Source organism: Babylonia areolata, chromosome 25, assembly GCF_041734735.1.
Source record: "Babylonia areolata isolate BAREFJ2019XMU chromosome 25, ASM4173473v1, whole genome shotgun sequence".
NCBI lineage: Eukaryota > Metazoa > Mollusca > Gastropoda > Neogastropoda > Buccinidae > Babylonia > Babylonia areolata.
In genome coordinates, this window is record NC_134900.1 from 8,927,424 (window position 1) to 8,954,439 (window position 27,016).

The 27,016-nt window shown below is 45.4% G+C and overlaps 1 protein-coding gene across 2 annotated transcripts in view; it reads right to left on the reverse strand.

Annotated features, from left to right (window-relative positions):
• The window catches only part of LOC143299533 (potassium voltage-gated channel subfamily A member 7-like), a 31,644-nt gene extending 4,628 nt beyond the window's left edge, over positions 1-27,016 (reverse strand). Inside the window, exons 1-3 of one of the 2 annotated variants that reach the window (XM_076612803.1) lie at positions 26,665-27,016; positions 19,358-21,334; positions 4,476-5,041 (exon numbers count right to left, since the gene is read on the reverse strand). In XM_076612803.1, the coding sequence (XP_076468918.1) occupies positions 4,815-5,041; positions 19,358-20,945 (1,815 nt within the window). In that variant the 5' untranslated portion in view covers positions 20,946-21,334; positions 26,665-27,016 and the 3' untranslated portion in view covers positions 4,476-4,814. Of the gene's footprint in view, positions 1-4,475; positions 5,042-19,357; positions 21,335-26,664 lie in introns of those variants that run through there. The other variant, XM_076612804.1, reaches the window with a different exon arrangement.

The window sequence follows — 27,016 nt, forward strand, 5'->3', positions numbered from 1 at the left end:
AAATAAAACAAAACAACCCTAACATAAATAATCTGTCATTCTAATGCACACTTGTTAAATAATACACAAAATACACACTTGGCAAAAAAAGTTGTGCACGCGAGGTTGGAGGTATTCGTATATATACACCTCGGCAAGATACTGGTAAAATAATATGTCTCTGAAGAATCGACGATGTATAGTGACCAATACAAATGATTAAACATGGCAAGAACTTGGCCTGGAATGACTAGGCCGGTGTCTTTTTCTGCTCAGTAACTGGGAACTTGACGGCATTGTCTCACAGTTCTTTAAGCCGTTAAGGGCATTGTTCTCCGTGGATTTTATGGATCAGTTCTGTGACTGTGGACTTTACGTTGCTGTCTTCCCAGTCAATTTAAGGAACCGGAATATAATGACGAACGTTACGGTGATACATCCCATTCGTTTTTGAGGATGCATGCTAAAAGTATGAGATTAACGGTTCTCCAATTATTTTAAAAGGATCAAACGTTTTTATGATAAACTTTACGGTACTGTCCCCCTTTCGTTTTAAGGATCCATGCTGCAGTCTTGAACTTTTCGGTATTCATCCTCACTCTGTTTTGTGATCCATGCTGATTTCAAGATTTATGTGCTGGAACAAACAATATCCTTGGCATTATTGAGGAAAACGATTATTATTACTATTATTATTATTGTTTTTGTTGTTGTTGTTGTTATTTTCATCACCACCATCATTGTTATTACCATTATTATTATTACAATAAAAATATGTTCTTTCTCTAAGGATGTGTGATCCTCGGAGATAGGGAAGGAATTTGGAGAAGAGAGGGGACAATACACCGGACGACAGTGGAGGCGATATTTGAACAGTACGGAACTGTGTGGAATTCCGACAGTGATTGATTTTCTGCTCACTGTTGTCAGTCTGTGGAAAAGAAACTGTCGATTATATAGATATTAAAAAAAAAAAAAAAAAAAATGATATGAAAGGAGAAGAGAAGAATCGAGCTCAAACGTGTACAGCTGAAAGGGAGGGAGGGGGGGTGTCAGGGGGTGGGGTCTGTGGATTTCAAACAGCAGCAACACTCACGACCGTGATTCACCGGATGGCTCGTGTTCCCACTGAAAAGTCTGGCCGAACAAAAGGCACGATTTGCTGCCAGCGGTAGATTCGATTGAGCCCCGACGCAGAAGAAAACGAAGACAAATATAAAAATGGGTGAAAAAGGCATTTACTTCACGGTGTTCCTAGAGAGGGACGGCGTTTAAGAAAGACCTTCATTTCACGGTCTGAATTTCTGCCACCTCGCTATTCCCCCACTATGCCCTAGCCCCAATCCTACCCCTATCCCCACTCTGCCCTATCCTACCCCTATCCCCACTCTGCCCTATCCTACCCCTATCCCCACTCTGCCCTATCCTACCCCTATCCCCACTCTGCCCTATCCTATCCCTATCCCCACTCTACCCTAGCCCCTATCCTACCCCTATCCCCACTCTGCCCTATCCTACCCCTATCCCCACTCTGCCCTATCCTACCCCTATCTCCACTCTGCCCTATCCTACCCCTATCCCCACTCTGCCCTATCCTACCCCTATCTCCACTCTGCCCTATCCTACCCCTATCTCCACTCTGCCCTATCCTACCCCTATCCCCACTCCTATCCTACCCCTATCCCCACTCTGCCCTATCCTACCCCTATCCCCACTCTGCCCTATCCTATCCCTATCCCCACTCTGCCCTATCCTACCCCTATCCCCACTCTGCCCTAGCCCCTATCCTGCCCCTATCTCCACTCTGCCCTATCCTACCCCTATCTCCACTCTGCCCTATCCTACCCCTATCTCCACTCTGCCCTATCCTACCCCTATCCCCACTATGCCCTAGCCCCTATCCTGCCCCTATCCCCACTCTGCCCTATCCTACCCCTATCTCCACTCTGCCCTATCCTACCCCTATCCCCACTCTGCCCTATCCTACCCCTATCCCCACTCTGCCCTAGCCCCTATCCTACCCCTATCCCCACTATGCCCTATCCTACCCCTATCCCCACTCTGCCCTAGCCCCTATCCTGCCCCTATCCCCACTCTGCCCTATCCTACCCCTATCTCCACTCTGCCCTATCCTACCCCTATCCCCACTCTGCCCTAGCCCCTATCCTACCCCTATCCCCACTCTGCCCTATCCTACCCCTGTCCCCACTCTGCCCTATCCTACCCCTATCTCCACTCTGCCCTATCCTACCCCTATCCCCACTCTGCCCTATCCTACCCCTATCTCCACTCTGCCCTATCCTACCCCTATCTCCACTCTGCCATAGCCCCTATCCTACCCCTATACCCACTCTGCCCTATCCTACCCCTATCCCCACTCTACCCTATCCTACCCCTATCTCCACTCTGCCCTATCCTACCCCTATCCCCACTCTGCCCTATCCTACCCCTATCCCCACTCTGCCCTATCCTACCCCTATCCCCACTCTGCCATAGCCCCTATCCTACCCCTATCCCCACTCTGCCCTATCCTACCCCTATCCCCACTCTGCCATAGCCCCTATCCTACCCCTATACCCACTCTGCCCTATCCTACCCCTATCTCCACTCTGCCCTATCCTACCCCTATCCCCACTCTGCCCTATCCTACCCCTATCCCCACTCTGCCCTATCCTACCCCTATCCCCACTCATATCCTTTTCCTTGAACTATATTTACATTACGCTCAAGACTTCAAAGTGACATTGGAACTTAGAGCTTATAGAACCTCAACACTCAAAGCCTCCTTGTGATTTATCCTCCCCCCCAATCTCTTCCTCCTACATACACACGCTCTTTCTCTCTCTCTCTCTGTCTCTCTCTCTCTCCACACACACACACACACACACACACACTAAAATAGAAAGTTGGGACTTTCCTTGTGATTACTCACCTTCCCCTCTCTTATCCCCCACACCCTTTCCCTGACACCTGCCCCACTTCCTAACCAACACCCCGTTGTCTTCAGCGCAAAGTAAATACTTCATTATCTTCTCACAAGACCTCAGGGTAAGGTAATTAAGAGAATTAAGTGTTCCTGCGCACTGGTTATCTTCCACTGCATAACAATGGAAGTTATTCTTCTGTGGTAGAAGAAGGAACGGACTTTGACTGGTGTGGCGGTGATTGTGCGACTGTTTCTACATATTTCACTGTACTGGCCAGATGTAATGCATTTCACTGAGTTCCAGCGAAGCACCGTTGTGTTTATTTTATTAGATATTTTTAGAAGATCTGTTTCTTTAGCTAGTTGGTTATCGGCTTGTTCCGAAGTTCATGGCAAAAACACAGTTTACACATAATTATTTACTTATTCAGTCATTCAACGACTGACTTACTTTATTCTTTTTTTTTTGTGCCCCAAACTTTGGGACATGTTGTTTTCTATATTTCGATGATGATGAACAATGTTTGGGGTGATGACAATGATATTAAGGGGGTCCATTTAGATTTGGGACTACGTGTCAAGGCTGTAATGATACAGCCTGAGGTCAACCACGCTGACAGACACAGACACCTGCAGCATTGGTAAGAACGCTTGAGCAACACTTCCAAAGAATCATCCGTGAAGTGGATGACCCTCAGCTGTGTGGTCCCAGTCTCCCCACCTGAGCTCATGGCACACTCACAACTGTGTGGTCCCTATCTCCCCACCTGAACCCATGGCCCACTCACAACTGTGTGGTCCCTATCTCCCCACCTGAGCTCATGGCACACTCACAACTGTGTGGTCCCTATCTCCCCACCTGAGCTCATGGCACACTCACAACTGTGTGGTCCCTATCTCCCCACCTGAGCTCATGGCACACTCACAACTGTGTGGTCCATGTCTCCCCACCTGAGCTCATGGCACACTCACAACTGTGTGGTCCCTATCTCCCCACCTGAGCTCATGGCACACTCACAACTGTGTGGTCCCAGTCTCCCTACCTGAGCCCATGGCACACTCACCCCAGTCTCCCCACTGAGCTCATGGCACACTCACAACTGTGTGGTCCCAGTCTCCCTACCTGAGCTCATGGCACACTCACAACTGTGTGGTCCCAGTCTCCCCACCTGAGCCCATGGCACACTCACAACTGTGTGGTCCCAGTCTCCCTACCTGAGCTCATGGCACACTCACAACTGTGTGGTCCCAGTCTCCCTACCTGAGCTCATGGCACACTCACCTCAGGGTAGCAGCAGGCCACGGGTCGAAAAACCAACTTCTGTTGGGGCTCGAACCAGCGTCCTCACATTTTCAGTTCGTGACGTTGACCACTTCGCGACAGTGGTTGGATGATCTGCATTATTTTTGTTTGTTTGTTGATTTTAACATACAGTGACTTACCCAGTCTTCCAAACAAGTGTTTTAGAAATAAACGACATAGTTGTTAAGCCGTACTGTGAAAAAAAAAAAAAAAAAAAAAATCATAGCCACAGCTACAGTTCAGTTTTACAGCCCTGAAAATGCCCCTTTGTGGTCGGCTGGGTTATAGGCAACATGATTTAATTCATAACTCAGTTTCAAACGTACAATTATCAGTCTGAAGATATTCTTTGGTTTGGGGAAGGGGCTCAACAGAGAGGGGTGAGGGCGGATGGACTGAGCAGTATCAACATGAGTTACCTGAACCTGTCACTGTCGATGAGTCATCTAAAAGGATGAGGTGGACTCGCTCACTACCACATGCTCAGTTTCGCTATCAGTACACTTCTATCTTCTTTTTTTTTTTTTCACGTTCTCTGTCCCATTCGTTGTGGCTGTGGTTTGTTTTGGATTATAGGTCGGGGGGAACCTGTTGGATGAACTAAATTCAGTTGTTACGGTTGCTACTGCTAGTATTGTTGTTGGAGCTGCTGCCGGTGTCCTGCTCACAGGGAGAAGACAGTATGATATCAGGCCTACAACTCTCTTGTCGGGCGGATTTCTCCTCCTCATCCTTGCGCTCTTCGCTTGATGACGTACAAAGCTTGCCGCTGCACGTCACAAGCTGACGTAAGCGATGACGCCACTCTGGCTCGGTCTTGACCCGGACTGTCTCTGCAAGCAAACGCAGAGCCAGTCAGTGACGTCATCATCAACAGCGTAAAGCTTTGCGTCATACTTGCGTAACTCTAACCTGACAAAGCGCAACAAAAACAAAAAAAGAGGAGCATTTGTTTTATTTTTATTCATATATTTTGTTTTTTACATGGTAAAAAAACTAGTGTTACCCCCTTTCCCCCTGTCTTTCCTTACCTTCATTCCGTTTAATTGCTCGGTTTATTGGTAAGGTGTACTGTTTTTGGTTTGTCTTTTAGATTGATGAATTGATTGAAATGCCTACTTATTTTGGTCAATATTTGTTTCTTTTCTACGTTCAACGACCAATTTACTGATTCATGTGCTAACTGATTTCGTGATTGTCTATTTTGTGTTTATTTTAGATTGATGCATGTGCATAAATATGAAATTTAAACCTCACTTGCACCTACTGCAAGGACTGATCCAAAGATTGTGTCATTTTCTTCACAAAACAAAAATAAGTCTAACGTATGTGAGATTTTCAGTCCTTTAAAGTACTCCCCCATTCTCTCCACACAGAGTATCAGCCTCCTCGGCCAAGAGTCAGTTGCTTTGTGGAAGTCTGACTGAGATATGGTAGAAAGCTGTTTTTCCAAAGTCCTGGGTTCTTGAAAACTTGTGGCCATTCAGGTTTTGCTTCAGAACGGGAAACACCCAGAAGTCGCACTGGGTCAAGTCAGGACTGTGGGGAGGGCGAGGTGTAAATTGGCTGGATTGCTCATGTAGATAGACCACAGTGATCCTGGCTTTATAGCACGTGTATCATGTTGGATCGGTTTGCTAGTACCCACAGTCTGACGCTGCCCAACGATGGACTGTACAACCTTTAGGAAAACACTTTCCACATCATATTCAGCAGTAAGAGTAGACTTTACAGGCAAAATGTCGACAGCTACAAAGTCTTGGGAGTATGAAAAAAAAAAAAAAAAAAAAGATTTAGTAAAGTCTCTTCCGGCTTTCAAAAGCATATCTGTGTGCAGCGAGTCTTTCGTCTTTAGCGATCACCTACATTTGATAGGACCGTTAGTTCGAAATGCCGTTGAAGGTGATCCACGTTTCGTCACCTCTTATTACGTCACATAGTCCTGTAAGGCCTGGCTCGAACAGTTCAAGCAATCGTTTAGAAATCCCGAACCATCTGGTTCTTTTTTTGTCTGCTTCCTCTGTCAGAGAACATCCATCTGGTAGACACTCTTCATCCCAAGATGATTCCGCAGGATCTGTTCAACTATAAGATACAGTTACTTCAAATCCTCAAAAACGTAGTATGGCTGCCTTCATGGCGGGGTAAAAGCGGTCATACACGTAAAAACCCACATGTACGTACGAATGAACATGGGACTTGCAGTCCACAAACAAGCAAACAAACAAAACAGCTAATACCTTGTTTCATGAACTGAAATATTTGGATCTTCCTCAGCTAATCTCTTTACACGTTCACTGGTTCCTGGCTTCACTGAGACGTCCACATAAAATTATGTACTAACAAATGTCTGTCAAGTCCGATTTTCTTCGTTTGAAACTACCAACACAGGGACATCAACAGACTGTTCGATATGACACACACTTGTTTCAACACTTGACTGTCAAATCTGTATATGCGCATGATTTATTATCTGCCCATCTCCAAGTTTGAGCTTTGTGAATGCTAGGGTCCACTTTCCTAACGCACCCTTAGTTGCGTTAACATTTTTCATTGACGTCATACATATAAATATGTATGACGTCACTATATTTTTATGCTTTTGAATAGCGCAAAGGCTTGATTTAATGTCGAAAGTTAAAAGCAGACTGCTGTCCGTAAACAGTTGAGAGTGGAGTGATGGCCTAGAGGTAACGCGTCCGCCTAGGAAGCGAGAGAATCTGAGCGCGCTGGTTCGAATCACGTCTCAGCCGCCGATATTTTCTCCCCCTCCACAAGACCTTGAGTGGTGGTCTGGACGCTAGTCATTCGGATGAGACGATAAACCGAGGTCCCGTGTGCAGCATGCACTTAGCGCACGTAAAAGAACCCACGGCAACAAAAGGGTTGTTCCTGGCAAAATTCTGTAGAAAAATCCACTTTGATAGTAAAAACAAATAAAACTGCATGCAGGAAAAAATACAAAAAAATGGGTGGCGCTGTATGAAGCGACGCACTCTCCCTGGGGAGAGCAGCCCGAATTTCACTCAGAGAAATCTGCTGTGATAAAAAGAAATACAAATACAAATAGAACAAAGAGAAATGACAGTGTGAACAGGACTTTGGATCGGCCCTCGTATTAACATGAACTAATCTCTATTATAATTTTAGCTCACTTTCATCACCCGCATGATTATTTTCATACATTTCTTTATGAGGTCTACTAATTTTTTTTTGAAGATATCTCTTCTGTTATTATTATTATTATTATTATTAACATAATATTGCATTTTATTTCATTTCATGTTATCCTGTTATCTATTAGTGTTTTTTTTTTCTCTCGGAAGTTATTTTGCTTTTCATTTATACTTTTTAAACTTACTATCACGATTATTATCATTATGATGATAATGATTACTAATCATTCTCAAAGCAGAGGAATAGTTTCCGTTTTCAAAGTATTCTTTTCCCTTCGTGCCCTGAGAACATCGGCTGTGCAAAACAAAAAAAAAACATACAGAAAAGTAGAAATGACACATAACGTGTTAACCAGTGATACATACAGTAAAGTAGAAATGACACATAGCGTGTTAACCAGTGATACATACAGAAAAGTAGAAATGACACATAGCGTGTTAACCAGTGATACATACAGAAAAGTAGAAATGACACATAACGTGTTAACCAGTGATACATACAGTAAAGTAGAAATGACACATAACGTGTTAACCAGTGATACATACAGAAAAGTAGAAATGACACATAGCGTGTTAACCCAGTGATACATACATTAAAGTAGAAATGACACATATACGTGTTAACCAGTGATATATACAGAAAGTAGAAATGACACATACTGTGCTAACCAGTGATACATACATTAAAGTAGAAAATGACACAAACGTGTTTAACCAGTGAACATAACACAGAAGTAGATTGAGACATGAATTTGTGTTGAACCAGTGATACAAAGTGACATACAATAGAATATGACGGCATGAGTACCAGTTAGACTGCCAGATGGACTGTAAACTATTAGAAAACATACACATATACAGATTTAAAGTGAACTTTACAGCAAAGTCGACAATACAATAGCTTTGATATGAAAAAAAAAGAAAAGAAAAAACGTTTAAAGTGTCATACGCGTTCAAAATGACAATCGTGTGTCACAGTGTTATCAGTCTTACGATACCTAAATTGACTACAGACGTGTTAACCGTTGAGTAATACAGATTGTCGACCATTAACGCAATAGTTTAAGCCTGGCTCGAACATTCAAACAAGTAGAAATGACCACTTCTTTTTTGTGATTACATCTGTAGAAACATACATCAGGTGTAACATTATATACAAAAGATCGAGAATGCACATAAAACGTTACTCCAGTATCTACAAAAGTAGTAGGCTGCTCATGGCGGGTTAAAAGGGATCATACAAGTAAAAACACAAGCTGTACACGATGAACATATAGCAGCAAAAAAGAAAAAACAAAACAGTGTTAACCTGTGTCATCAGAAGTAGAAATATTATTTTCAGCCAGCAATCCATTCAAATCACATTACAATGGACTTCATTGAGAAAATCCACAAAAATAATGTCTAACAATGTCTCATCAATATCTTCGTTTGAATACACACAACATAAAGACTGTTCGAACGACACACTCAACCTTGACTCAGTAACAAAATCTGTAACAGTCGCATGTATGTACTTAGCATACCAATTGAACTTTGTGAATGCTATCATTCAAGCACTAGTTGCGTTAACAATTTTTTACGCACAAATTGTATGTCCTTATTATTGTTTTAATACGCAGCCTGTTATGGAAGTAAAAACCTGCCCGTAAACATTGAAGTAAGTGTGGCAGAAACGCATCCGCTAGGAAGCGGGATCTGGCGCGTGGTTCGAATCCGTCTCAGCCGCACGATATTCCTCTCACAGACTTGAATTTTGCGACGTAGTCATTCAGATGAACATAAACAGCAGTAGGTCAGACATGATAGCGCAGTTTAAGACCCACGGCAACAACATCTTCGATAATCTGTAAAATCATTTATTAAACATAAACTGCATTGCGCAAACAATCAAAACAAATTGGCGCTAGTTGAAGACCCTCCACCGAAGCACCCTTGCACTCAGCAACACCTGACTTCAACAGAAACAATAAATAGAACAAGGTGCATGTGACTAGCGGTTTGAGCCCGAGACATGCAACTTTTATTTAGCTCTTTCATCGCAAGTATTTTCATAATTTTTTACTATATTTTTTTTGAGATTCTCATTTTATTTAATTTAATGTTTATATACATATTGCATGTTATTATGTTATGTTCATGCTCTGTTTGATGTAGTGTGTTTGTTGTTTCTCTCGTGAGTGTTTTGCTTTTCATTTACTTTAATGCGATTATTCCGATTTTATATTATATGTATTGTTACAATACCTTATCTAAACGAGGTGTTTTTCTAGTATTCTTTTCTTGTGGAGCTCGGTGTGCAACTACGAAAAGCGAATGCGACATAGCGTGTTCCATGTACTTATATAGAAATGCTATACCGTGTTATAGTGTAATCGAAAAGTGTTAATATAGTTGTTAACAGTATACTGGTAGAATACCCCATATTGTTACATATACATACAGTAAATAGTGACGGAGTAGCGTGTTACGGGGTATAATACGTAGATATGGACACTTCTGTTATCGTGAACTATTGTAATGCATCTTACTATATTCGATAGATAATGCCATGTGTAACATGAACATACTGTTGAATGCACAACTTAATTCCAGTGTGATACAAAAAAGTGTTATTTTGAGATGATTGATAACAACAATGATGACAGTGAAGATGACGACAGTCGACGACGGGAACAAGATTGAGGACTGTAGAAAATATTATCAAAACAACTACAACAATAACAAAACTTAATAAGGAAACAATGAGGACGACAACAAAGCATCAGTAGCAGCAACACAAAGATAGAGTAATGATAACGGTAATGACAGTAATGAAAAACAACACACACACACAAAGACACAAAACGAACCCTCTTTCTTCCTACTCTCTTCCTCCCTACGTCTCTAATTATAGAACAGAAACAGCATGTCGTTCTGCATATTATTACACCTTCCGATCACAAAGCACACGTTTCCAAAATAGTTGTTGATACAAGCTCCAACTTTTCCTCCATCCTGTTTACCCGATAATACATGACTCACACACATACACACACACGCGCATGCACGCACGCGCACACGCACGCACGCACGCGCGCATATGCACACTCACACACACGCACTCACGCACGCACGAGCACACGCAGGCACGCGCGTATACGCACACTCACACACACGCACGCACGGACGCACACACACACACACACACACACAAAGGAGGGCGGAAAATGATCAACTCTCTGTTTTCCCTTGTCCACTCAAAGGGTTGGGTTTGCACGTGGGGATCGCTCACTGGGGCAATACCATGTTGGTTTTTGAATCGTTGGACTTCCCAGATCCTGTGCTGGAGTCTCGGGATCCAGTTCCTGATATGGCATTACCTGATGGGTTAGGGGCATTTTGAACCCCCCCCCCCCATCTCCCTCACCCATGATACGTCTGAAGTCGTTTTAATTACTTGCACAAGTACACACTCCTCCCTCCCTCTCCTGTCTCCCACTCTCTGCCTCCCATCCTTTTTCTCTCCCTGTCCTTCCTCTCTCCCCCATCCTTCCTGTCTCACCTCCACTCTCTCCCCCCTCCTTCCTCTCTCACCTCCACTCTCCCCCCCCTCCTTCCTCTCTCACCTCCACTCCCCCCCTCCTTCCTCTCTCACCTCCACTCTCCCCCCCCTCCTTCCTCTCTCACCTCCACTCTCTCCCCCCTCCTTCCTCTCTCCCCTCCACTCTCTCCCCCCCTCCTTCCTCTCTCCCCTCCACTCTCCCCCCCCTCCTTCCTCTCTCACCTCCACTCTCTCCCCCTCATTCCTCTCTCCCCCCTCATTCCTCTCTCCCCCTCCTTCCTCTCTCAACTCCACTCTCCCCCCCCCTCCTTCCTCTCTCACCTCCACTCTCCCCCCCCTCCTTCCTCTCTCACCTCCACTCTCCCCCCCTCATTCCTCTCTCCCCCCTCATTCCTCTCTCCCCCCTCCTTCCTCTCTCAACTCCACTCTCCCCCCCCCCTCCTTCCTCTCTCACCTCCACTCTCTCCCCCCTCCTTCCTCTCTCACCTCCACTCTCTCCCCCCTCCTTCCTCTCTCACCTCCACTCTCTCCCCCCTCCTTCCTCTCACCTCCACTCTCTCCCCCCTCCTTCCTCTCTCACCTCCACTCTCTCCCCCCTCCTTCCTCTCACCTCCACTCTCTCCCCCCTCCTTCCTCTCACCTCCACTCTCTCCCCCCCTCCTTCCTCTCACCTCCACTCCCCCCCTCCTTCCTGTCTCACCTCCACTCTCTCCCCCCTCCTTCCTCTCTCACCTCTACTCTCTCCCCCCTCCTTCCTCTCTCCCCCCTCCTTCCTCTCTCACCTCCACTCTCCCCCCCTCATTCCTCTCTCCCCCCTCCTTCCTCTCTCACTCCACTCTCCCCCCCCCCTCCTTCCTCTCTCACCTCCACTCTCTGCCCCCTCCTTCCTCTCTCACCTCCCACCTCATTCCTCTCTCCCCCTCATTCCTCTCTCCCCCTCCTTCCTCTCTCACTCCTCTCCCCCCCTCCTTCCTCTCTCACCTCCACTCTCTCCCCCCTCCTTCCTCTCTCACCTCCACTCTCCCTCCCCCTCCTTCCTCTCTCACCTCCACTCTCCCCCCCTCCTTCCTCTCTCACCTCCACTCTCTCCCCCCTCCATCCTCTCTCTCCCCCCTCCTTCCTCTCTCACCTCCACTCTCCCCCCCCTCCTTCCTCTCTCACCTCACTCTCTCCCCCTCCTCCTCTCTCACCTCACCTCTCCCCCCTCCTTCCTCTCTCACCTCCACTCTCTCCCCCCTCCTTCTCTCTCACCTCCACTCTCTCCCCCTCTTGCTCTCACCTCACTCCCCTCCCCCTCCTTCCTCTCTCACCTCCACTCTCTCCCCCCTCCTTCCTCTCACCCTCCACTCTCTCCCCCCTCCTTCCTCTCTCCCCCCTCCTTCCTCTCTCACCTCCACTCTCTCCCCCCCTCCTTCCTCTCACCTCCACTCTCCCCTCCTTCCTTCTCCCCCTCCTTCCTCTCTCACCTCCACTCTCTGCCCCCCTCCTTCCTCTCACCTCCACTCTCTCCCCCCTCCTTCCTCTCTCCACCTCCACTCTCTCCCCCTCCCTTCCTCTCTCACCTCTTCCACTCTCTCCCCCCTCCTTCCTCTCTCACCTCCACTCTCTCCCCCCTCCCTTCCCTCTCTCACCTCCACTCTCTCACCTCTTCTTCCTTTCACCCTCCCTCCCTCCCCCCTCCTTCCTCTCTCCCCCCTCCTTCCTCTCTCACCTCCACTCTCCTCCCCCCTCCTTCCTCTCTCACCTCCACTCTCTCCCCCTTCCTTCCTCTCTTCCCCCCTCCTTCCTCTCTCACCTCCTCTCTCCTGCCCCCTCCTTCCTCTTCTCTCACCTCCCTCTCTCCCCATCCTTCCTGTCCTCACCTCCACTCTCTCACCCCTCCTTCCTCTTCACCTCCCACTCTCTCCCCCACTCCTTCCTCTCTCACCTCCACTCTCTCCCCCCTCCCTTCCTCTCTCACCTCCACTCTCTCCCCCCTCCTTCCTCTCCACCTCCACTCTCTACCCCCCTCCTTTCCTCTCTCACCTTCCACTCTCTCCCCCTCCATCCTCTCACCACCACTCTCTCCCCCCTCCTTCCTCTCTTCACACCACTCTCTCACCCCTCTCTCCCCCTCCTTCCTCTCTCACCTCCACTCTCTCACCTGTCCTTCCTCTCTCACCTTTCTGAACCTAACCACTTTCCTCTTTCATTTTCTGTTGCTCCGTCACCAGTAACAGTGAGGACGGGATGTAGAAAGCACACAACTGTTTTTCTAATGCTTTCGAAAACGAAGTAATTCTCTCTCTCTCTGTGTCTCTGTCTCTATCTGTCTGTCTGTCTGTCTCTCTCTCTCTCTCTCAAAATTAATGAAGAGCTCATACAAGACTGGCTGGTTCAAGAAAAAAACGTTTACGCAAAGATTTGTCGATTTTAAAAGGTATTAAGAGCACTGGCGATTATCAGAGAAAATGAAGCTTTGGATAGCCCGATTCTGTTTCAGAGTTTAAAGCAAATGTTTCTGTCTGTGACACAGACAGATATGTTTACCCCCATACGCCCCCCCCCCACCCCCCTTCCCTATTCTAAGTGTTCTTGTTTACCAGACAAAATAGTCAGTATCCTCTTGCTAAAACACTACCCACCCACCTTTTGTTTCAACACGTGGTAACTGACGAGAACCGTACTAACAAAACTGACGTGAAATTTGAATCGTTGGTGACAGATTTACCCAGTGGGAAGGGGTGGCGAAAGGAAGAGTGTGGGGCATGGGGGGTGCGGGGTGGGGGTTGGGTGGGGGCGGCGAACCTCACGAGGGAAGGATAGTTCTAGCTTGTCACACACATTTCAGAAACTTGATCATCCTTACTTACTGTGGGCTGATAGACCGATTGCATGTCGTATGCTTCTTGAGTTCTTTGACAATAATACACTGAAAAAATGGTCTTTGTCAAGCCCACAAGTGGCTGAATTGTACACCAACGAGGTTTTGACAAGACCACTTCGAGACTCATGCTTCATGGTAGCAGCTGTGTTGATAAAGATGTCGATGTTTGTCATTAAGGTCTTTCACCGAGTTACGGCGTAGAAGCTGTGCTGATAAAGATGTCGATGTTTGTCATTAAGGTCTTTCAGTGAGTTACGGCGTAGCAGCTCTGTTGATAAAGATGTCGATGTTTGTCATTAAGGTCTTTCACCGAGTTACGGCGTAGCAGCCCTGTTGATAAAGATGTCGATGTTTGTCATTAAGGTCTTTCAGTGAGTTACGGCGTAGCAGCCCTGTTGATAAAGATGTCGATGTTTGTCTTTAAGGTCTTTCACGTATAGCTGTGCTATGATAAAGATGTCGATGTTTGTCATTAAGGTCTTTCAGTGAGTTACGGCGTAGAAGCTGTGCTGATAAAGATGTCGATGTTTGTCATTAAGGTCTTTCACCGAGTTACGGCGTAGAAGCTGTGCTGATAAAGATGTCGATGTTTGTCATTAAGGTCTTTCAGTGAGTTACGGCGTAGCAGCTGTGTTGATAAAGATGTCGATGTTTGTCATTAAGGTCTTTCACCGAGTTACGGCGTAGCAGCTGTGCTGATAAAGATGTCGATGTTTGTCATTAAGGTCTTTCACCGAGTTACGACGTCTCTGAAGTGGTTACTGTGTTGTTTACCTTTTTTCTATCCTCCTTACACCGCTGCACACTTTACTGGTCTCTTTCCTCTTGGAGTCATTGACAGACGGGGACACAGAGAGATAATTATCTCTTTCCTTTGAGCGTGTGTTTGTTTGTCTCTCTGTCTCACCCTCTGTCTCTCTCTCTGTTTCTGTCGCTCTCTGTCTGTCTGTCTGTCTGTCTCCTCACCCCCTCGTACACGCACGTACACATATACACATAACAAGCCGGGCGGGGTGAGGGTGGGGGGTAAGAGAGAGTCAGAGGGAAGCAGCGTAACAGTGTGTGTGTATCTGTGCGTATGTGTGTGTGTCCGTGCGCGCGCGTGCGCGCGCGCGTGTGAATAATGGAAAGAAAAAAGTGAGGAATCATAAAGCGAGTGGAAATGATCTGGACCTGTAAATGAATGAAAGAAATAAGCAAATAAACAACAATAAATGAATGAAATACAAACGAAAATAGCAAAGAAACAATTTATTGAATACACATAGAAATGAATTAACAGTGATATGTAAGTTTTGTTGCGGAAGCAAATATGATAAACATAAGAACTGTGTTACAATTATGTACATCTCACTATTACTGGCATAGCATCAAGACCACAAAGATATTAAAGGGTGTCATTAATAATTATTTTTAAAACTTCGTCTGACTGAGTTTGTATTGAGAGGAGGGGTGGATGGTGGGGGTGTGGGGAGGAACGTTAAAATACGCTCATTATCAGCGCAGAAATGTCAAAAGAAGAAGAAGAAGAAGAAGAAGAAGAAGAAAATTTAAACAAAATCGTGAGATCCTGGATACTGGTCAAATATTTGTATGGTGGATTTTGGGAAAGCAAGGTACTGTCTGATGCTCGAGAGTTTCTTCGTGATGTAAACGTCCCAATTGCAAAACAAAGTTGAAAGAATTTGGCGATTGACATCAAATCACCTACACACACGCACACGCACACGCACGCACGCACGCACACACACACACACACACACACACACACACACACACACACACACACACACCACACACACACACACACACCACACACACACACACACACACACACCACACATACACACACACACACACACACACACACACACACACACACACACACACACACACACACACACACACACACACACACACAGAGCATATTTTTGACTAGACTAGATTTCTAGTTGAGCGTAGAATGGAACCGGGGTTTTTGACATCCAAGAATCGACACTGGGAAAATGTCCACATAGAAATTATAACGCGCGTTTGAAAGTTGGTTGATTGGGTTATCTAATTTCTTGTAACTTGTGCCAAGCCGAACAACATGTCACATAAAGTTACAGCATGGACATGTAATGATATAGCAGACTGAACACAACATATCTTATTTCAATCATTTTGCCTTGCATGCATCTTTGATATATTTTTGTTGTTGTATCTTTATGTATTTACTTATCTATTATTAATTATGAGCATTTACGCCTGATCTTGAAAATAAGCCCTAGGCGTTTACAAATAGAAATATGTAAATATCAAAAAGGAAAAATTGAACACAAGATACCAGACATTATTAAAAATCATTCATCCACACACACACACACACACACACACACACACACACACACACACACAACACACACACGCCATAGCACACAATCGTAAATAGTACACACTCAAAAATACTACCAATTTCTGAAACTATCAAAACTCATTCACTCACTAATAGTCATTTTAGTTCATACTGGAAATGGACGAGCTGTTGAGAATCATTCAGGAGGGGGAAAGGTGGGTCTTGAGACTGGGTTTGAAAGACTGCAGCGAAGATGAGTGACGGAGAGGCTGAGGAAGTAAATTCCAAAGAAAGGGGGCTTTGTATGAAAAACTGCGTTGGCCATACGTTTTGGTTCGAGCAGGGGGGATCCTGAGCACACGGGTGTCAGGAGAAGAGCAGAGTTGGCGTGAGGGTATATAAGGATGGATAAGATCAGAAAGATACTGTAAACCAGAAGCCTCAGTGGACTTGAAACAAAGAGAGACGACTTTGTAAGTAATTCTTTCTTGTACAGGGAGCCAGTGTAAAGCATGAAGGAGAGGAGAGACGTGATCAAATTTAGAGGAACGAAAGACAAGACGAGCAGCATAGTTCTGGACTTTTCTATTCATTTTGTTCATTTGTCATTTCAGTTTATACATGTTTTCTGCATTTGTATTTGTATTTGTATTCATTTTTATCACAACAGATTTCTCTGTGTGAAATTCGGGCTGCTCTCCCCAGGGAGAGCGCGTCGCTACACTACAGCGCCACCCATTTTTTGTATTTTTTCCTGCGTGCAGTTTTGTTTTTCCTGTCAAAGTGGATTTTTCTACAGAATTTTGCCAGGAACAACCCTTTTGTTGCCGTGGGTTCTTTTACGTGCGCTAAGTGCATGCTGCACACGGGACCTCGGTTTATCGTCTCATCCGAATGACTAGCGTCCAGACCACCACTCAAGGTCTAGTGGAGGGGGAGAAAATATCGGCGGTTGAGCCGTGATTCGAACCAGCGCCCTCAGATTCTCTCGCTTCCTAGGCGGACGCGTTACCTCTAGGCCATCACTCCACTATACCAGTGTCAGAATCTCAAGACCCTGATCAGCGTGCTGGTCATGCATCTACTCTTGTTTTCATGTTTGATTTAATTTGATATAATATATTTCAGCTTTGTAGCGTATCGTACATGAACCAGTCAACACGCATGGACTCTTCATTGAAACTTGGACCGAAACTGTAAACAACTGAGTGTACCTCCGTCGTTCAGATAAAACGATATCACGAACACAGCTTCAGTAACTCCATGATTCGTTTGTAAACATATTTAATTCACCAGTTTTTGGAACGTTTTGCACGTTGAAGGACTGAGGAAAACAGTGCCGACACGGCTTAAAGCAGCGATGAGCCCCCTCACCCAACTCTCTCACAAAGCATACAGCCTCGTTTCTTCCCCTCCACGTTTCTTAACACAAATAAGGCGGGGTCAAAGGGGACAGTTTATTTTGTCACACAGGAAAATGATAAGTGAAGGGCCAATCGAAAGGTCTGTTCCAATTAACGCATTAAAACAATTGACACAAAAAAGCCAGCGAAAAAAACCCCCAGTTAATGTGATGGGGACAACAACATTTGTTTAGGACAAGGTAAAAAAAAAAACTTTATAAAAAAACAAACTTACTTACACCACAGAATATATATATATATATATATATATATATATATATATATACTCTATTTTAAGCAAAATGAAAACCCGAAGGAAAGAGGGAGAGGGGAGGTAGCTAGGAACACTCTATGAAGGTGACAGCTCTGTGGTGACGATTGTGACAAATAAGGAAACTTGGTAAGAGGGAAGTGGTCAGCAAAATCCTCTGTGTGTGCACCCATATCAACGAAATATCTTATGAATTTATGCTGTTGCAACACTAAATGACATTGAGCATTGAAAAAAGGAAGAAAGAAAAATGAGAAAATATGTATCAAATATACCCTGTGTGATGACAGCCAACGACACAAATCAAAGACACAAACGCTATTACCCGCCAGCAGCTGAACCTGTCTGCCTGTCCAGAGTTCAGGGCGAGAAAGAAACGAAAACTGAAATCTGCTGTGTAATATTGAAAGATGTTGCCAAAGAAAACAAATGAATAAAGTTTCCTGCTTATAGTCTTTGGCCATTATAGTAGTGAGAGAAGAACACCTTCTACCTTTGACGTGGCCATTATAGTGTCTAAAGAAAGCATGGGATTCACTGCTTGTGCAATGGCGTTAATGGTTAAAGAGGGTCAGTTAAAACCTCTTTCATGAAAGCTTCTGTTATGAAAGCCTATATCTATCAATGAAAACCGTGAAATTTAAAAAAACTGAAAGCTTTTGCCAGTCAAACAAAGCCTCTGTTACAAACAAAGCCTCTACCAAAGGCCTCATGTCCATAAAAGCTTCGGCCTGTCACGCGCGGCGATAGAGGAAAACAGTTCAATGAAACCCTCTTCCTGTAAAGCGAAGCCTTAGTCTATCAAAGAAGGGGGGGGGGGGGGGAGCTGTCTATAAAATCATATACCAGTCTAGAAAAGCCTCTACCTGTCTCGTTTCATGTAATAGAAAACGTCTGTTTGTCTAGAAAAGCGTATAAAATGTAGAAAAGCCTATGTATATCTAGAAAAGGGTAACTCTGCCCAAACAGCATCTTCGTGTGTAGGAAAGCCTATAACTGTCAAGGAAAGCCTATAACTGTCAAGGAAAGCCCATATCTGTCTGTCAAAGTCTTGTTTAGAAACGCGTCTATCTGGCAAGAAAAAAATACAAATTTGTCTAAGAAAGCTTTTATATGTCAAAGAAGGCATCTACTTGTCCAGAAAAGAAAAAAGCTTGTATATGTCAAAGGAAGCATCTACATGTATATGAAGGCTTATATCTGTCGAAGAAAGCATCTACATGTCCACAAAAATTCTCTACCTGTCTAGAAAAGCCTACATGTGTCAAAGAAAGCATCTACCCGTCTAGAATGTTTTGCATGCGTCTGAATGACTGGTGCGAAAGCGCTTTGATCTGTCTCTGCACAGAGAAAAGCCAGTATCTATAAAAGAAATCATCTCCATGTCCAGAAAAAAAGCCTCTGTCTTTCTATCTGCTTGTCTAGAAAAAAAGCCTCTGTCTGTCTATTTACATGTCTAGATAAAGCCTCTGTCTGTCCATCACAGTTGGCTGCGGTACAAAGCTGAAGGGGAAAAAAAAACAGCAAAGAGAAATGCTCAGTGTCTTCTACCTGTGTAGTGGCGGTAGTAGTTGTTGAAGTTGGCCACGATGACGGGCACGGGCAGCGCGATGGCCAGCACACCTGACAGCACACAGACACCGCCCAGCATCTTGCCCGCCACCCCCATGGGTACGAAGTCCCCGTAACCCACCGTGGTCATGGACACGATGGCCCACCAGAAGGCATCCGGGATGGAGGTGAACTGGGACTGGGGGTGGTCCAGCTCTGCGTAGAAGATGGCCCCGGAAAAAATGACGGTGGCGATGGCCAGAAAGAGCACGAACATGGACAGCTCGCGGATGGAGGTCTTGAGGGTCATCCCCAGGATCTTGAGACCTTCCGAGTGCTTGGAGAGCTTCAGGATGCGCACCACGCGCAGAACGCGGAGCACGCTGAGCGCGGAGCTCTTGTTGCCGGCCTTGCAGTCCCCGGAGACAAAGTTGATGATGAGAAGGACAAAGTAGGGTGCGATAGCTATCAGGTCGATCCAGTTGATGGCGGCGCGGAAGAAGACCAGCTTGGAGGGGCTGACAATGAGGCGCAGAGCCAGCTCTATGACAAAATAGGCGATGCAGCAGGTCTCCGTCAGAAAGATGGGGTGCTCCAGGTTGGGCATTTGTAAGGTGACGTTGTGACCTTCACTGTCAGTGGTGGTGACGTTCTCACAGCCCGCGTCCTTGAAGGCCGGCAGGGTCTCCGTGCAGAACACCACCACGGACACCAGGATGAAGAAGATGGACAGAACGGCCAGGATCTTGGCGGCGATGGAGGATTCGGGGTACTCCAGGGCTGTCCAGATCTTGTACATGGTCTGGTTGCGGGGGCCTTCAGGGGCCGACTTGTCCACCAGGTAGCCTTCGTTCTCTTTGAAGGAGTCGATGACGGGACCGCCCAGCTCGTAGAACATCAGCTCGTTCAGGAAGATGTCCATGGGCACCTCCAGGGGCCGCTTCAAACGTCCCCCTGACTGGTAGTAGTACAGCACGGCCTGGAAGGTGGGCCGGTGGCGGTCAAAGAAGAACTCCTGCCGACTCTCGTCCCAGTACCGCCGCCGTTTCTCCGGGTCGCCCAGCAGCGTGTTGGGCAGGCGGTCCAGCGTGCGGAGCTGGGTCTCGAACCTCAAGCCGCTGACGTTGATGACGGCTCTCTGGCAGCCCTCCAGCTGGCAGTCATGGTCCAGGGGCAGGTACTCCGTGCAGGAGGGGGACAGGTACTCCGAGGCGCCGCTACCCGGGGTGGGGCCTTCCATCTCCGGCAGGAGCTGCTCCAAGGCTTCATCCTGCACCATGCTGCTCCGAGAGCGGTGCGGGCTGTGCGTGCGCGTGAAGTTGCAGTCGGAGTGGGACCGGTGGTTCGAGCCCAGCAGATTGAGCGGAATCTCCAGCGCCGCGGACAGGGGCCGGGAGACCTGGGAGTTGCGCCTCAGCCCGGAGCCCAGAGACACGTTGTCGTGGATGTCGCCGATCAGAGTATGACGTCGCTGGGAGTGGTGGTCGTCACCGTCCGACTGGAAATGGTCCGGCCTGAGGTGGAAGTTGACGGGCGGGTTGAAGCCGTGCCCCATGTTGTTGTCGTACATCTGTGTCATGATATTCATCTTGAAGTCCCGGTGTTGGCAGACAGCACACAAACACAGAGCCGACTTGTTGGGAGTGTCAGGTGTTGATGTCAGTGCAGACTCCCCCTGAACAAACCGAAATTCAACGCCGAGTTCTCCACAGAGCAGGTTAAAAATGGCTGGTTTCAGATCACCACTGGATGCCTCAAAGCTTTTGACGACCGCTGCTTCTCCCCGAAAGTTGAAACAAAAACATTTCTTTCTTTTCTCTCCTGCGACACAGCTGGGGAAGGCAGTATATCAGGAGTGAATGATGACGTTAACACCATGGGAAGCATGTGCACTAATATCCTGTGAGTGGTGTGGACGATGCTCCGTCTGTTGTTCTTCTGGGAGAGGAGGAAGGGCAGGAGGTGGTCATGGCTGTGCTGAAACAGACAGGAAAGGTGAATAAAGGTGAATGGAATTTCAGTGAACTGGTTGTGCTGCTTTTGAGATGACCTGCATGGCGTTGCGTTGCGCTGTGTTGCGTTGTGAAGCACAGCGCAGTATAGCGATGCAGGCAGAAAACAGTTTTACTCGTGTGTATAATCTGGGATATATATATATATATATATATATATATATATATATATATATATATATATATATATGACAGTCAGTCGTGTCCGATTATGACCATCAGAACAGCAGAGGAGGCAACTGCTGTTCCAACTATTTGGGCTAGAATTTGATTATAATGGAGAGTGTCTTGCCCAAGTTACATCCCCACTCTCTCGGCCAAGAGGGTTTTAGGACAGTCGGCGTTGGGATGGTTCCCAAAGGCCAACTAGCCCACAAGGCTGCAGCACTAAGAGTCAGTGCAATTTTGCCTCCTAGTTTGAGAGTCATAGTCCTTCACAAAAGACTAAGCTGTAAATGATTTCCCATTGACTGGGGAAACCATTGATAATACAGCTCTCACTTTGCTGGTTGCCCAAATGTAAATGTAAACTTGTGTCAATCTGGGATATAAGCCGAGTGTTGGGCCGAATCTGGAGATGATAGGCCTATATTAAGCAGAATTGTTTTATATTTGAACACGCCTTGTCTCAGTGAGACTACACTGTGCTGGGTTCTGAGAAAACACTGGTGATGGATGAGGGTGTAGTGGAGATACTGTTGCGAAAAAGGCAGGGATGAAGTGAGACTGGTCTGCACTAAAAGTGACTGCTCATTCATCAGTCCACTCACATAGTCAAACATTGGCTGACCAGGGGAAAAGTGAAGACAACATTAAATTTTAGTGGGAGTTCGAATCCCGGTAGTGTTGTATTGTATTGTATTGTATTGTATTGTATTGTATTGCACTGGCTGTAACCAGATTTATCTGCTTCTTTTATATATATATTTTTTGTGTGTGGTCATTTGACGCTTGTGAAGGACAGTGTGTATCAGAAACCTCGTTGGTCTTGTTCGCTCTCTCTCTTTCCCTCTCTCTCTCTCTCTCTCCCTCCCTCTCTCTCTCTCTCTCTCTCCCTCTATCCTTGAGTAATAAAGTTTTTGAATCTTGAATCTTTGAATCTCTCTCTCTCTCTCTCTCTCTCCCCCCCTCTCTCTCTCTCCCTCTCTCTCTCTCTCCCTCTATCCTTGAGTAATAAAGTTTTTGAATCTTGAATCTTTGAATCTCTCTCTCTCTCTCTCTCTCTCCCTCTCTCTCTCTCTCTTTCTCTCTCTCTTTCCCTCTCTCTCCCTCTCTCCCTCTCTCTCTCTCTCCCTCCCCCCCTCTCTCTCTCTCTCTCTGTATATCTGCATCTGTCTGTCACCCGATTGTCACACCCGACTGTTGATCTTTTTATACATTTGTTATTGTAGCGGACCGGAGGCTTCTAAAATTAAATCATTCTGAGTTTTCCCTTATCTCTGTCAGTCTCTCTGCCTGTAAACAGTTCCTTTTCTATTCCTTTCTATTTCACTGTCTCTGTCCATCTCTCAAGGCCTGACTAAACGTGTTGGGTTACGCTGCTGGCCAGTCATCTGCTTGGCAGATGTGGTGTAGCGTATATGGATTTGTCCGAACGCAGTGACGCCTCCTTGAGCTACTGAAACTGAAACTGTCCATCTTCCCTTATTTGTCTTTCCCTGATAGTCACTCTTCTGTCTTTCTTTGTCTATCCCTGATAGTCACTCTTCTCTCTTTCTTTGTTTATCCCTGATAGTCACTCTACTCTCTTTCTTTGTCTATCCCTGATAGTCACTCTTCTCTCTTTCTTTGTCTATCCCTGATAGTCACTCTTCTCTCTTTCTTTGTCTATCCCTGATAGTCACTCTACTCTCTTTCTTTGTCTGTCCCTGATAGTCACTCTTCTCTCTTTCTTTGTGTGTGGGTGTGTGTGTGTTTTTTCCTGATAGTCACTTTTCTCTCTTTCTTTGTCTATCCCTGATAGTCACTCTTCTCTCTTTCTTTGTCTTTCCCTGATAGTCACTCTTCTGTCTTTCTTTGTGTTTTTTCCCCCCTGATAGTCACTTTTCTCTCTTTCTTTGTCTTACCCTGATAGTCACTCTTCTCTCTTTCTTTGTTTTCCCCTGATATTCACTCTTCTCTCTTTCTTTGTTTTTTCCTGATAGACACTCAAAGTCTAGCACAGAATCAGGTAGAGATATATTTTTTTAAGCTGAAGAAACAAATTGCAAATATCATGCATGTGAATGAAAGGTACTTGTGGTACTTTAAGTAAGAGGTTTTTATATTAAAAAAAAAAATCAGACATATAACCGTCTCTTTTATATGTCGTGTCGTTGGTCTTTGCTGCTGGTACTGTGTTGATATTTTGTTGTTGGTGTGTTTTAATTGTTGTACAACAACAAAAATATCCTTCTTCATCTTCCTCTTCTTCTGTGGGTGAAATTCCTTAGACTTCGCTTGTGAAGAATTCATGGGAAATTCGCATGCGAAAAGGAAAAAAAAAAAAAAAAGAAAAAAGAAAAAGAAATAAAGAAATAAAAAGAAGAAGAGCAGTCAATCCGCAGACCCTAAAGTTAACTACCTGTTAGTTTGGGTTGAAACCACGGGGCCCGTACACAATGCACATTCTGTGTCTATTTATTCATTTTATTATTATTTAAAAAAAAAATCTATTTATTTATTTTATTTTCATTATTATTATCATTATTTATCAATTTATTTAAATTAAATTATTTACTTTTTTTAAATTTATCTATTTTATTATATTATCTATTTTTTTATTTTTTATTATTATTATTATTTTTTTTTTCTCAAGGCCTGACTAAGCGCGTTGGGTTACGCTGCTGGTCAGGCATCTGCTTGGCAGATGTGGTGTAGCGTATATGGATTTGTCCGAACGCTGTGACGCCTCCTTGAGCTACTGAAACTGAAACTGCGTCTAGAACTGATGAGAGAATTTTGAATGCAGTCCTGTTTAACTTGTCACAGAAGAAGAAATACAAAGCAAACAGGAAGCATCGCTTTTGGGTCAGACAACGGACTGAAGGCCCGGCATCAGAAGGTTGCTTGCAAAAAGCCTGATCTGTGAGTTCGGTCTGGATGGAGATCTCACCAAGAAACACATGCAGTCTCATGGAAACCATTCGCTCAAGTAATGGGCCAACCAGAGAGGAATCTTATCAAGAACTGCCTCAGTCGAGAAGGGATCTGTCCCAAGATTAGTAAAATTCGCTTGCAAAAGTCAAAAGTTTCGGCAAACTTTGCATGCGAAAGTCAAAAGTTTCGGTAAACTTTGCATGCGAAAGTCAAAGGTTTCGGTAAACTTTGCATGCGAAAGTCAAAAGTTTCAGTAAACTTTGCATGCGAAAGTCAAAGGTTTCGGTAAACTTTGCATGCAAAAGTCAAAAGTTTCGGTAAATTTGCATTCGAAAGTCAAAGGTTGCGGTAAACTTTGCATGCGAAAGTCAAAGGTTTCGGTAAACTTTGCATGCGAAAGTCAAAAGTTTCGGTAAACTTTGCATGCGAAAGTCAAAGGTTTCGGTAAACTTTGCATGCGAAAGTCAAAGGTTTCGGTAAACTTTGCATGCGAAAGTCAACGGTTTCGGTAAACTTTGCATGCGAAAGTCAAAGGTTTCGGTAAACTTTGCATGCGAAAGTCAAAAGTTTCAGTAAACTTTGCATGCGAAAGTCAAAGGTTTCGGTAAACTTTGCATGCGAAAGTCAAAGGTTTCGGTAAATTTTGCATGCGAAAGTCAAAGGTTTCGGTAAACTTTGCATGCGAAAGTCAAAGGTTTCGGTAAACTTTGCATACGAAAGTCAAAGGTTTCGGTAAACTTTGCATGCGAAAGTCAAAGGTTTCGGTAAAGTTTGCATGCGAAGGTCAAAACGTTCAATCCCTCATGCAAAACAAAAGTTTCTCCGCGACGTTCTTGCGAAATTTGGGTATATGAATTTACGCAGTGACAAAAACAGTTGATGTGATTTTTTCCTTTTCAGTGCGAAAATCGATTTTTCGGTTCTCAGGGCCTTAATGTCGTCTTCTTCTTCTGCCATCATTGTTACTGTCGTCGTCGTCGTAGTAGTAGTCATTCTCCGCCCCCCCACCCCCCCCCACCCCCCCGCCCTTCTTTTCCTTATGTTTATCATCTTCTTCTGCTCAAGATTGTCCTGTTATTTTTCTTCTGCCTGTTGTTCGTCTTGTTCAAAATGCATTTATATCCTTTCTCCTTGCACTATTTTGTCACATACACGATACTTTATTACCTCAAATAAGAGAAAGTCACGAGTCTCTCTTGTCATCTGTTTTATTCCGAGCAGTGTTCGGGAGCTGGTTATTGTGGCAGTGAATAGACACGTTCCACACCACAGCACGGCGACAGTTCCGCTGCCTGGGCCGCTTTGTTCGTCGGTAAGGGAGACAGGCGGAAGGACAGAAAGAATTCCATGGTGTCACACACATAATGACTGGCTCGGCCCGGGTCGTCCGCCGTGAGGTTTGTTGTCATTCAAGGCGTCTGCATATTTGTGTGTGTGTGTGTGTGTGTGTGTGTGTGTGTGTGTGTGTGTGTGTGTGTGTGTGTGTGTGTGTGTGTGTGTGTGTGTGTGTGGGATTGTATGTGTGTGTGTGTTCGACTGTCTTTCTTTCCTCCCTCTGTCTCTCTTTGTTTGGATTTAGGAATGAAACTGTGTAACTTGTCATTATAACTTTTGGCGATATACATTGTTTGACAGACACAGATCGGTTAAGAGACATAAAAGCTAGGCACACACACACACACACACACACACACACACACACACACACACACACACACACACACACACACACACACACACACACACACACACACACACACACACACACACACACACACACACACACACACACACACACACACACCACAACACAAACACAACACAAACACACCACAACACAACACACACACCACAACAAAACACAAACACAACACAAGCTCAAACAACACAAACTCAAACAACACAAGTATCAGTATCAGTAGCTAAAGGAGGCGTCACTGCGTTCGAACAAATCCATATACGCTACACCACATCTGCCAAGCAGATGCCTGACCAGCAGTGTAAATCCAACGCGCTTAGTCAGGCCTTGAGAACACAACACGAACACAACACAACAAAAGCTCAAAGAACACAAACTCAAACAACAACAACAACAACAACAACACCACACACACACACACACACACACACACACACACACACACACACACACCACACACACACACACACACACACACACACACACACACAAAGACCAATTCTTCAGGGGAAACTCACCACAGGTGTTGGTGCAGACAACTCCCACTCCTCACTCAAGCACCCCGCAGCTCCGTTCCTCCCATCACGAGTCCTCCTCCCACCCGTGACAAGGAAAGCCTTCACCACAAAGAGGAACAGTCCACATCGCCCATGATCAGCGGAAAACAAATCAGATCAATTTTCCTCTCGTCCTATTGAACACCCCCTAAATCCCTTGCTCACGTCTGGCACGGCTAGAAAGGAGAAGGGCGAAGAGGAGACCCAACGACAGAACCTAGGAGGATTTAGTTTCGCAGAAGAATGTACGTACGTACCTACCCCCGTTTCCAGACTAATACACGGGTGCAAGGATTAAGAATTTGGCCGGGTG